We start from the raw sequence: 12,452 nt of genomic DNA on the forward strand, positions 1-12,452 counted from the left end.
GTGATAAGTAAAATGGCAGACTGTGTACCTGCATCTCTGTTGCAGAACTTTACAAAATTCCATGTCACACATAGGACATGCGTGATTAATTTTCCTGTTTATCACAGTGACACCAATACTCACGGCTGCCTTCCTTCATACAGTTTCTTTGGCTTGTTTTCATTCCTTTGTGACCGACAGAATAAAAACAGCTTCTTCTAGTTTGAATTTCTCAGAGAAAGAAGGTGACCAAAAATCACAGTATGGTGGGACTTGAGTTTAGGGTTAAGACAGATAAAGGTGATTTTGGATGAAACTGCAGCTTGTTTTTTTGTTTGTTTTTTTCTGGACTTGGTTGAAGGATGTTTTCCACAGTCTGGAGTGAACTTTGGATTGCTCCATACAGGAAGCTGGCCAGAGTTGACATAAAATATCACAGTATCAGTAATGGTTTTAAGAGGTTATATCCTAGAGATAGTTTACATATGCAGTTGTCAGTAGAAAGGTATTTCATTATTTGGTTTGCTGTTTTGCATCTGCTTGCAGTTCATATTAGTAATCCCACAAGTAATGAATGGAAGTTCAGAAATCTTTGGGTTTTGGTTTTGAAGGTGGCTATTACATATCCACAGTAATTTCAGCATGTGTGTGTATCAGTTAAATTATTTTCCCAGTACACTGATTTTTTTTGAATTTGCATAGCTAATATTTTTTCTTGTTGACTTAAACTTGACTAGTGAAGTCTGCATGTTTTACATCAATATTAGAAGTAACTTGAACTAATACTGGTTTTCTTTTTAGTTTGGAAGTGTGAATGAATTTTGATATTCCAAACAATGAATTTTGTAGTCTTTAAAGAAGAGGAATAGATATGCAACAACCTTTTAGAGATGGAGAAAACCTTTCTTGAAAGTTTTCTTCATTAAAGTTATGGTTGGTCTTCTATGGGTAAATATTGACCATATTTTTAAGAGTTTTTCAGGGGCAGTTAGACTCTAATTCTTGTTCTTAGCAAGTTGTAATAAGTGCATATTGGTTTGGGAGATTTAGGGATGGAGGAATGGATTCCAAGTTAACCAGATTCCTCTTATCCAGCTGTATGGCTGAATACTCAGCCCAAGCCATGGCCACTACTTATTCTCAAGGTCTTCCAGCTTTGTAGGCATTTGGAAGTCCGTCGGCTTACTATGAGAGTCAGTCTGTTGGGTGATGGAAAACCAATATATACCAAAGAAAAATACTTTGTGATTATTTGAAATACTGTCAATGTAGTAGGATAGATGGCTTCTTAAAGAAAGAAGAAGAAAGTTAACCTCTTACAAAACATTCTAAGTCAGCTGAGTTAAATAAAGAAATGGTGTTGTTTTTACCTTAGAGCATTTCCTATAAAAAAATTCTTCTGAACTTGAATTTTTTTTTTTTTTAATAGCAACTTAAGGATAAAAAGGATATCCTAGAGGGGAAGCACTGTGGTGATCTTAACATCAAGGGACCACAGAGTGGCTGAGAAGCAAACAAATCTGTTAGCTAGCCATTGAATCCCTGACATTAAAAAACTAGAGTTGTAGCTAAGGTATAATCCAGCACGTAAGCTTGCTCATAATTAGTGGGTCAGTCTATGAGGCTACTAGTAGTGTAACTAAGTTGGGCAAGCCTTTCAGTTTTCTTAGCAATGCCAACAAGCTTCTGAATTATCTTAGTCTATATTTTCAGTGATAATTTGGATATAGTCTGAAATAATAACCAATGGCTTTAGAGTTGAGTTACCATTGTTACTATCTAAGATGTGTCATTATACAGATTCATTAGTAGCTCTTAATATATTATATCTTTCTCTGCCTTTGTTGAATGCACTGGAATCTACACCTCATATTAACAGGATTGGAACACTTTCCTTCTTTAAGTGTGAACAAAAGACAAATCATGGACTGCTGCAGTGTTATTCTTATTTCAGCTCTATAATATTAACCTTCTAGTCTAATACTAACCTGATAGCTAAATAAGAAAATATCTAGTTTAGAGGAAAGAAATCAGGTGAAACTACACCATGCTCTCCCCATACTGTTTTCCAGGTGTTTGAAACACCCTTTAAGCATTTTGGCAAGGATTCTGAATTTGTAGAAGGAAACTGGGAGGAGATAGTTGTCCTGGAGGGGAAATGCTAGAAGAGCTGAAAGGCTTAGTTACAATTCAACACTGCAGAAAGTTTTGCTACTTTATTATTCTTTCGGCTCAGGTTTTTGATAGCGTGAGGTGAAGTGTGACTTTAGCTGATCTAGTAAGTCATCCAGGTCCTAGAAACAAAATATGGACTGTGTGTTTAACTAATACTACAAGAGAGAAAGAACATTGGAGGCTTTAGGTATTTTCAGAAGTAAAGTCCTGTTAAAAGGTCCTTAATAACAAATCTCCTTGGTCCACTTCAGAAACTGAGGTTAAATATTTTGGGAAGCTGTTCTGTTGTTGACTGAGTATGAGGCTGAATCTTTAGGGGAAGATTTTCTGCATGTGTAGTTGCACTGCAAATTTCATTCTCTGGTTTTCTTTGACTATCAGTTATATGTTGGGATGTTTTTCATGAGCAGTGGGGTGACATCCAGTTTCTGTTTTACTGTTTTTTTTAAGGAATGGCCGTTGGAGGTCAGAATGGAAGTTTACAATCACCCCTTCAACCACTCAAGTGGCTGGCATCTTGAAAATTCAGGTATGCTTATCTCAAACTGTGTCCTGAGCCATAAAGTCTCCAGTCATTATTGAGGGAGACTCAAGCCAGTGTATCAAATATGTCAAGGGAAAATGGGCACCCAGTAAGCAAGGCAGCAATGCTCATTCAGTTAAGTGTTAGTGACATAATTTGCATATTTGTCTAATCCTTAAAAATATAAAATATGTGTCTCATGTAGTGATTCAGAAGACTTGAGGAGGTGTATTCACCTCAGCTAGGCATGTAGCTCTTTGGTTTCCTGTTGAATTCACAGTGAGAGAAGCTTTTCCTGAGGATAGGTCTGTTCTGAAGTTGAAGTTTTCTTTTTTTTCACTTTAACTGATAATGGGATTTTTTTTTAATGTTATCATATTGTTCAGAAAGCTGGAAACCTTTGGTTTTACCAATTACACCATCAGAAATTTTTGAATCTGTGTCTTCTTCATTCAGAATTTGGCTTTCTTGGCTTTAGGGCATTCAGAAGGGAGGAATTCCAAGCAGGCAGAAGTCTTGAGACGAAGGGAAATCTGACTGTCATGTGGCAGGCAGGGAGACTCAACTTCCTGGATCAGTTCCATGTACACATGTACACATACATTTTAGCAGTTTATTGAAACAATTCTGGGATCAGGAACTAGAAACTTAGTGCAGTCAGACTTTCTGTGTACCTTTTTTGCTGTTTTTTTTTACAAGGCGGAGTCAGGTTTCTTGCTGTTTCTGTGCACCCATGAGTTTTGCTTGACCTTTCTGCTCAGTGATGACTGCAGAAGGAAGATGCAAAGGAATGTTTTTCTAGCCTGAGGCTAGGATGTTATTTTAGGATGTGGTAGCTGTGCTCAGATTCACCCAAGCAGCGGGACCCTGAATCTGCTTTCCCATGCTGGTGCTAACATTTGGAAAGATAGTCAAAATGTGAACAGCCATTATTATGTTGTCAGATCACAGCAGTCATGGTGGGCCGGAGCTTAAGTAACTTCAAGGCTTCTCAAGACTTTGTCACTTAAATCCAACTTACAGCAAAGCAGGTGTTTTCTCCGCAGCATGCGCTTTTCGTTAAATGTCTTAAGAGGTTTTCCAGAACAAGGAAGCTGGTGTCCACCTAATTCTTGTAAAGGTTAGGCCAGCAGCCATAAAAAATAGTCTGAACGAGGAATTCATTCGGGTTCTAATCAGCTTTTCCATTTGGGCACCAGATGATTTTGTCTTTTAGTACTATTTCACATAATTAATCAAGTCATTATTTATGTTCATTATAATGTGTGTGCTGGAGAGTGATGAAAAATTCTACTTTTTGGCTAGTGTAGAAGCTATTTCACCAAGGACTTTTGAAATCAGTTTTAAATTTTTAGTAATTGTATACAATTTCTCCAATGTGGGAGTGCTCCCTCTTCACCTCACAAAACAAACAAAAAAGAGCTTTAATTTTTTTTCAAGGAGCAAAATATTCTTCTAGAAAATGAAGTCTCTAGAGCATTAGTGTAATTTTAGAGTACTGAAATTTCAGTGTTATTTGCAAAATCTTTGACAGCAATACACTATTGCTCTGTTTCTGATAAGACCTTTTATTAATAAGTTGGGGGAAACTGCAGCATCACCTGCTATGTTCAGGTGTCTCCAGTATTTTTAAGATCATTTGCGCAGTTTCTTCCTTTTTTCTTAAATTCTGTTAACTCTGATGTTGGAGATTTTCAATTGTCACAATCTCTTCTCTATAGTTTTCTTTAATTCTATGTAAGAGGAAAAGCAACAGCAGAGCCTTTTACTAAAACTAAGTCCCTGTGGCATTTAACATGCTCCAACTGTGCATGGAAAACAGTGATAAGTGTACTGGTTACTAATTTAATCTCTTAGATAATTTGTTATTCTCATCCCTCCTTAGTTAACCTTTCCAAGAGGTTCTGTTCATAAACATCCTCCTTCTTGTAGTCTTCTGAACCCAGACCTAGCATTCTAGAAGGATGCCAGCAGTGAGGTATAGTATAGAACTCCTATTTCGTTCAAGATATAACACATCCCAGAATTAGATTTGACTTGCTCTGTTAAGCTTTTAGGTCTGAGTGTTTGCCAAGAATGTGACTCAGTTACACAGATGTTTGTGCTGTGTTGGGCTCAGAGCACAGGGGAGGTTTGGACTCTGCAGTGAATTGTGATGGACAAGGGGGAGCACTTACATTTCTTTGGGTTTTGCTGCTTCACTGGGAGTTCTTAGAATTGTGCACTGAGTAAGCACTTCTCATCTTTTAGGAAAAGAATCCCAAAACAAGTATTTGACAAGAAGCAAAATAATAATTTAAGATGAATCATAGGAAATAATGTTTTACTCATATAGGAAACCTTCCTGTGGTATTACAGCTGTCCTACTGTGTGTCATGTTTTTTCTGTTATTTATAAAGTTGAGGGTCTTTTGCGCATATGATAATAATGCATAGGAAATTATACTATTTTGCATAAATCTCAAAATTATTTTATGTTGTCTAATAGGGTGAGACACAAATGTTTAATTTTCTCATAGCATCAGCTGTGTTGACTATCTTGACTTTGATAAACTTGTGAAAAATCTTCAGAGATGCTTATTTAAATGTCACTGACCTGCATAGCTTCTATATCAATTTTTGGTAATGCTCACATGTAGTTTTATATATGCTTCCCGATTTTTAAGTTTTTCAGCAGTTTTATTAGGAACTAAAGGTTTTCATATCTGTCCCAACTGTATTTAAAAGTAATAAAGTTAGCTTGGGTGGAGTTTTAGTGTTCTCCTGCAAAATAATTAAGGAAGCTGTTCTGTAGATACCGCATTTCAAGAATAAATAATTTCATTCTGCTTTGCTATCTAACCTTGGGAACTGCTTTGTCTAGAGAAATACCAGCTTTTGTTATGGGAAATACCAAGCCCAGACAGAGCTAGAAAGGGAATCTTAACATTGCACTGTTCATAGAAAGCTGGGACATATTGGGGAAGCAGAAAAACTTCACAGTACTCTGAAAGCTTCCCAAAACTATTTTAATTTTAAATGTATCTTTACCATTTCAATTGGTATAGTCTATTTATTTCAACAGTTTCTAGTAAGGTCACATAAATAAGATGTTGTCATCTTCATGATGTTAACCAAAGCCTAAACTTCTTTGCTTAAAATACTACTTAAGGAACACGAATTATATTTCCAGACTAGCTTCTTCAGTATTCGCCCTCAAAAATAGTAAATTCTACATTATTTTAGTTTTCCTATTTGCTTTTGTTCTGTAATATTCTCTATGTGGTTTTGACTAATTTGTATAGATTTCTTACTAAAATAACACAACACTTTGATTTTTCTGCATATTGTTGATCTTTAAAACTTAATACGACTTTCTTGTTTAATTTTCTGTAGGTTCACTATTATGAAGATGGTAATGTTCAGCTGGTGAGCCATAAAGACATACAAGATTCTCTAACAGTGTCTGTAAGTTACCTTTAAGGACCTCAGTGGGTATATTGAAGTGACTTTTTAATTTAAAAATAGAAGAAAGTTTTAAAAAATCTCAGAAGTTTGTTCTTCTAAATGTATGGGAATTAATGTTCAAATTTACAGTTATTTTATATTTAATATTTACTACTTCTACCTAACATGTAGCTAATGTTAAAAAAAAAAAAGTAAAAATAAAAATTAATGTATCCTTGCATGTGGCTTATATAAGCTACATTAACTTTGATTTTAAAGCTTTAATTAGCTTGCTGTCAGTCTTCCTGGACTTAGGTTGTATTTAAACTTTGGTCTGCAGAATGACCTATAGAATTATTTTTTTAATATGAAGGAGGTTTGAGTTAAAACAACTGACTTTAGTAGAACAGTCTCTAGGAGATTGTCTCCTTTGCTTACTGGAAAAAGACCAGTATGCTAAAGCAGTAAACAAATGGTACCAACTGAGAAGCAGTGGTGGGTATTCTCCATTTTCTCTGTCTGTAACTGGTGCTGTCAGTCTTGTTCTGTACAAAAAGCTCTTTCAGAGATTGTTCAACCTGAGAATCATACCACACTTCTTATTTAAAGCATCATTTTTTCCAACTTGCCATATGGATTATTTTAGTAAGGAGGAGCAAACAATAGAAATAAAAATTGTTTGGAAATAGTACCAAATCTTGTATTTTTTAAGGATTGATAATGTTCCACCATGAACAGCTACTATTTCTGAAATAATGTCTGTAATGGCATTTATAAGTGACAAGATTTTCTGTTGGAGTGTTTTCTAATAAAATTTAAGACAGTGAGGTTAAGCTGGCAAAGAGAAATTGTAAAAGTGAACAGTAGAAGTATTTTAATGATAACGACTAGCAGTGGCCAATTTGGCTCAATAGCTCAATTCATCAATAAAGAACATTGTTTGTTAATATAAAGCAAGGCTTGTTGGCTTTTCAGTTGCAATAGCACCATAAAAAATGGAGGAATGTGGTGCCAACTGATAACACTTCTGGAGCTGTAGATATAAAATTACTTCTAACTCCCCGGAGCAAAGGGATCTATTTAGTCTTTCTTTCAAACAAGAGTTGCTTCAGGGAAGGTTATCTGGATGCAATTCTTCTGTCAATAGGTTTTGCTTCACTTAATGTTGGGAAGAGACTTAATCCTGTTTTGCAATTCAGTAAAGCAGCAGCAGACCAATAAGTAGGAAAATATCTTTTACATAACTTATCTAAAACAAAAGCAGGGATGCTGCTGGTTACCAATTTTTAACCTTGGCTGTGAGCTTCATAGAGGACAGAGGCCTCTATAAGGCCTCTTATATAAGAGGTTAGAACTTCTTAAATAAGAAGTTCTTATTTCACACAGAAGAAATGGTAGATAGCTTAAAAGGAGCCTCAATGATTGCTCTTTTTTGTTGTTTGTCAGAGAACCCATTTTAAAACCATTAACAGGCACAACAGAAATAAAGGAAGAGTTCTCTTGTTGCTAGATCTGTGAATAATTTTGCTGAAGATTATTTTCTTATCCCTTGTTTTCCTCTGAGACAAATAAAACCTCATACCTCAGAATTTTTCCTTTCATTAGCAGAGCCTTTGAAAGCATTTCCTCAGTTCACTGAAAAGTCAAAACCTTTTCATTTGTTCGTTTGTTCATCTGCTTGCTCTCTGCCTGCTCCAGCATGGTCTCCTGCAGTGTCCAAGAGCACTTTCACAGCTGTTAGGTGCAGTTTTACTGAAACTTCAAACCAGTTATGGAAGCTGTCAGAGTTTTCTCCAAGTCTTTTCCTTTGCAGAAATGAGGGATTACATGGGACAAGAACACTCCTAAATTTCAACAGCTTTTGCAAAAGCACTCTTAAGAATGTCTCCAATGCTAATTGGAAGTTTGGAAATTCATGAACCCTCGCTTCCTGCTGGAAACTTCTTTTAAGCACTTCAGCAAATACACCTCCAGATTGACTGATTGGGGATGTTTTATTTTTAATAAACCACGCACTTGCATCTCTATCCAGTTTCTTTTCTGGCCACATCCTTATCACTCATGATGAAATTTGCACCCTTATTTTTGCAAGATGCATTTCGGGATAATTGTGGAATACCAGATGTATAAAGTCTAGTGTTTTCCTCAGCTTAGTCTCCAGATTCAGGATGTTTAGTGGTAAACAAATCTATTTTGGTTTCTTGGTTATAATCTGCTATAGCTTCTGGGTTAGCTGATGTTCTTGAAGTTTTTTTTTTTAATTTGTACTGGAAATGTAGCATAGATAATGTTGTTATCCATTCCTTGCATGTATGTATTCAGAGACTTGGGTGGGCATTTTTAATTATTCCTTTTTTTCATTTTTCATTGTTTCATTTTCATTTTTCCAAATGCTGATCTGTATGTCTTTTTATCATGCCATAGAATTCTTAATCAAAATATGCCTCATGGCATTCTTTTGCTTGTTACAGTTTGATTTTATTTTTCTAACATCATTGTCATCATATGGGATATGCCTTTTGGATGAATGTTCAGTTTTGGTTTAGCCACTGAATGGTCAAGTGTTCTCACCAAGTCTACCTGACTCATAACTAATAGGTTAGAGAATTATACTGTATGTGAGACCTAAATCAAATGCTTTTTTTCCTAGAATGAAGCCCAGACAGCAAAGGAATTTATAAAAATCGTAGAGGCTGCAGAAAATGAGTATCAGGTATGTTGAAAGAAATACTGTATTCTCACCCATATTTCTAGCATTAACATATACTTAACCAAAGCTTGTGTTCTATAACCAACAAGATAAGGCAGTTCCATATGAAAAGATTGCATGCTGCTAACTGTGTCTTGTCTTTTCATACCTGGTGATTGTGCTCACCTGTCTAACATTACAAGAGAAGTAATTTTCTGAGAGTGGAAGAGTTCCTTGCATGATTAAGGATCAGCAATTCTGATGTCATAAAGCATTAATGCATTCCATAAGTGAAATTTCTTGTACAGATTCTGTTCAAAGGCTACTCTGTTAGACAGCTTGGCTAAAAATGACTAGCAAATAGGCATTACTTCTTTCAATTACTCATTTCAAAGTTAGAAAAGTGTAACTGCTCTAGATGCATTCTGCAGAAGTGGACATATGTTCATTCAGGCCAAGTATCTATAGTATGCATTATGTTCAAGTTCAAATGATGTTGTGGACTGACTTTAGCATCCCCACAGGATAAACAGTGGAAGACTTTTCTGTCTGGAATTTATGATGTATGAGCTAACTGATCAGCATTTTATTCATGCTGCTGATTAACCACACTGTGGTTTGCTGAAAAACCTTGGTTATGACCAGGTTTATTACATGTGTCATTAATTTTCTTCACGTAGTCTCAATCTATATCTAGCAGCTTTCCTTCATTAAGTATTATTTCAATTAAGCATGGTGTTATGTTTAGGAAGTAGCAGGCCACTGAGTCACGGAATGTTTTTGTGGCATCCTAGTTCTGTTCTTGACATGTCTTTGTTTTGTGTGACTTTGTGTTTGACAGACTGCTATCAGTGAGAACTATCAGACTATGTCGGACACTACTTTCAAGGCCTTACGTCGACAGTTGCCAGTTACCCGCACCAAGATTGACTGGAACAAGATCCTTAGCTATAAGATTGGAAAAGAGATGCAGAATGCTTAAACTGAACATTGCATGACTGGATCATTTTAGTGTCCTTGTATACAAATAAAAATTATTACAAAAAATATTTGGAACTGTCAAATCACCCAGTCAGCATGGGCTTTTGCCATTGAAAATCACTGTAAGTAGTTTGGTTAGAGCACAAAGCTTAGCTAATTGACTTCTTTTTTTTTTCCTTCCTTTCAGAGGGTTGCAACTTCACTATAGCTGAATATCTTCCTTTAGAGTTTCTGTTGTACCTTTATTTTTTTATAATGAAGAGACCATGCCTTTAGTTTTCAATTACACATTAAGAACAGTTGGAAAAAATATTTTTGCATATGATAACCCTTTCTCTTGCTTTCATGTGAAATAGACAACTTGCAAAATTTGCTGGATTCATTGTGGAGATGAGTAACATGCATTTCTAGGTCAAGGTCAACATGGAGTTAGCCATAGGTGCTGTTTTTGAAATCATCTGTCCTTTCATTGTATGTAAAATTGGGAAAAGCATTTTCTGTATCATTGAAACCTAGAAGACATACTTGCTCGCCCCATGGTAGCTAATTCCTTTTTTTAAAGAAAAGGACAAAGTCTAATGCTGTTTTAAGATTTTGAAGTGAAATAAAAGTACTTACTCCAGAAATGCATTTAATGCTTTGTTCTGACAATTATGAGCTGAAACTCCATCTGCCCTCCAGGTTTTTTTTATCATAAAGCTATAACTGTATTATAACAAGGCATATTGTAATATATATAATCCTGTACTCATTGCTATGTCTGTTTATTTTTTCTTGGATTGAAATGTACTAAAATTCAATGTGACATTAAAATGCAAATTTTCTATTTATTTGAGTATCAGATTGCTTCCTGATATACCCTATTTTTGGTGTTTATAAATATTTTTAAAATTCTGCTTAAAACAGACACAAACTTGTGTACTTAGGGATTGTAATATCATTATTGCTTTCATCTGCATTTAAAAAAAATCTGCATATGGAAGTCTGCTTAAAACAGGTGTATTTTAGCTTCATATTGACTACAGAGGATAGAAGAAATTCCAAGACCAGAAATCAATACATTTGTGCAGAGAATTCTTTCCCTGTTATATCTCATTTTGAAAATGGATGTCAAATATCTAAAAACACAGACTTCATTATAAATGTGGTGTAACACTTCCATGAAATGCATAGATTTCATTTTTAATTGGATAAAAGCTTGTTTTACAATATGCTACCTACTTATATGCTCATGATGGAAAATTAAACAGCTGTTTTATTTTTTAGAAGGCAGGTGTTTATGTACACTCCTAAACCAGTAAAGCTTACACAAATGTTTTATATCTTTGTTTACAGCATGATCTAATTACCTGAAACTTTCAAGTTACAGCATAGCAAGAGAGTCTTGACTTGTACTGAGTATAAAAATGTACATATGAAGTAGTTTGTTGTTTGAATTTGAATAGCAATACCCCAGTATTCTGTTCTTCAGTGGTCTCTTATACAGAGGTATAGAAGTTCTTGAAACTGCTGCTACTTTACAGTATTAAACTGTATAGTAGAAGAGTGGGATTTGTTCTACCACAGTCTTCCTGGATAGTTGCCCTCTCAATTGCCTTTGCAGTTCAGCTCCTGAACTATGTTGTTCTTTTCAAATTAGCTCATAAAATCTGCTTGTGAGCTAATAACAAATGCTGAGTCACTGTCAAGTCAGTCTGTCAGTCTTAACTAAGATCTAAATACAAACCCTACTGAAGAATTTCTTCCAACATATTTAAGAACAAAGTAAAAAAAGGCAGTGAATAGGCAGGGGAATTGTTAATGGGCATCAATGGTGCAAATAACTTCTCTAGCTGTTTAGAATGTTGCAAATGACCAGAATCAGCACTGACTAAAAGTCAGAATGCTATTTTTCTTACCTGAAATAAAGAGCTAGTTTTAAATATATTCCTAATAAAGAGGTATTTTACTGTGAAGTACTCTATTACTGTATTTCCCTCTCTGTTTGTTCAGTCCTATGATAGTCTTAATTTCTTATCTTGAAAGAATTGCTTCCTTCAAGTTCAGTTCTACCAGCTGGATAACATAAGTAGATCTGTATTACTTATGTTTTATCTAGTGTTAATTTTTAGTCTGTGAGACAACTTTACACCTTGAATATCAAATTTATTAAGTTATAGCTTCAATAAAGCCATTTATAAGTAAATCAGCTATTCTGTTACTTTTTCAAAATGGTGTGCTGTATCATATTTAGGGGTAATGACTCCCCAGATGAAGCTGAGCTATCAGCTGAGGTACATGGCACATTTGGAGTTCTTGATTTCTAGCAAAGTTTTGGGCATCACATGCACTTTTTTTTTTTGTTTCTATCCCTACCACTTCTAAATTTTAGAGCTTGCTTGGTAGGCTTTCGGGTATTTTCTGTAGGTAAAGCACTTTCTCTGAGAAATTTTGCTGTGGCAATTGTCTTAATGTGAACTATTATTTGTTTATATTCTATTTTTAAATATAAAGACAAGCTTTGTATTGTTCAATCTTGATGTAATAGACATTATGGCTTGTAAAATGGACTTGTAAAATGCTTGTGTTTTTGAAGTGTATTACATCTTATGTATCTTAGTGCCCCTTTATATGAAGGAATTTTTAAATTCTGTAAGCAGCTGTTCTTTGTGAACCTCTGCAACAGGAGTGGCAGTTCGGC

At 35.1% G+C, this 12,452-nt stretch overlaps 1 protein-coding gene across 2 annotated transcripts in view; it reads left to right on the forward strand.

Moving 5' to 3' along the window:
• The window catches only part of LOC131572904 (F-actin-capping protein subunit alpha-2), a 29,520-nt gene extending 18,918 nt beyond the window's left edge, over positions 1 to 10,602 (forward strand). For both annotated transcript variants that reach the window (XM_058826336.1, XM_058826335.1), the window contains 4 exons: positions 2,605 to 2,683; positions 6,052 to 6,123; positions 8,753 to 8,815; positions 9,633 to 10,602. In XM_058826336.1, the coding sequence (XP_058682319.1) occupies positions 2,605 to 2,683; positions 6,052 to 6,123; positions 8,753 to 8,815; positions 9,633 to 9,773 (355 nt within the window). In that variant the 3' untranslated portion in view covers positions 9,774 to 10,602. The remainder of the gene's footprint in view (positions 1 to 2,604; positions 2,684 to 6,051; positions 6,124 to 8,752; positions 8,816 to 9,632) is intronic.
• The last annotated feature ends 1,850 nt before the right edge of the window (positions 10,603 to 12,452 follow it).

The sequence above is a fragment of the Poecile atricapillus genome, chromosome Z (assembly GCF_030490865.1).
Source record: "Poecile atricapillus isolate bPoeAtr1 chromosome Z, bPoeAtr1.hap1, whole genome shotgun sequence".
Lineage (NCBI taxonomy): Eukaryota > Metazoa > Chordata > Aves > Passeriformes > Paridae > Poecile > Poecile atricapillus.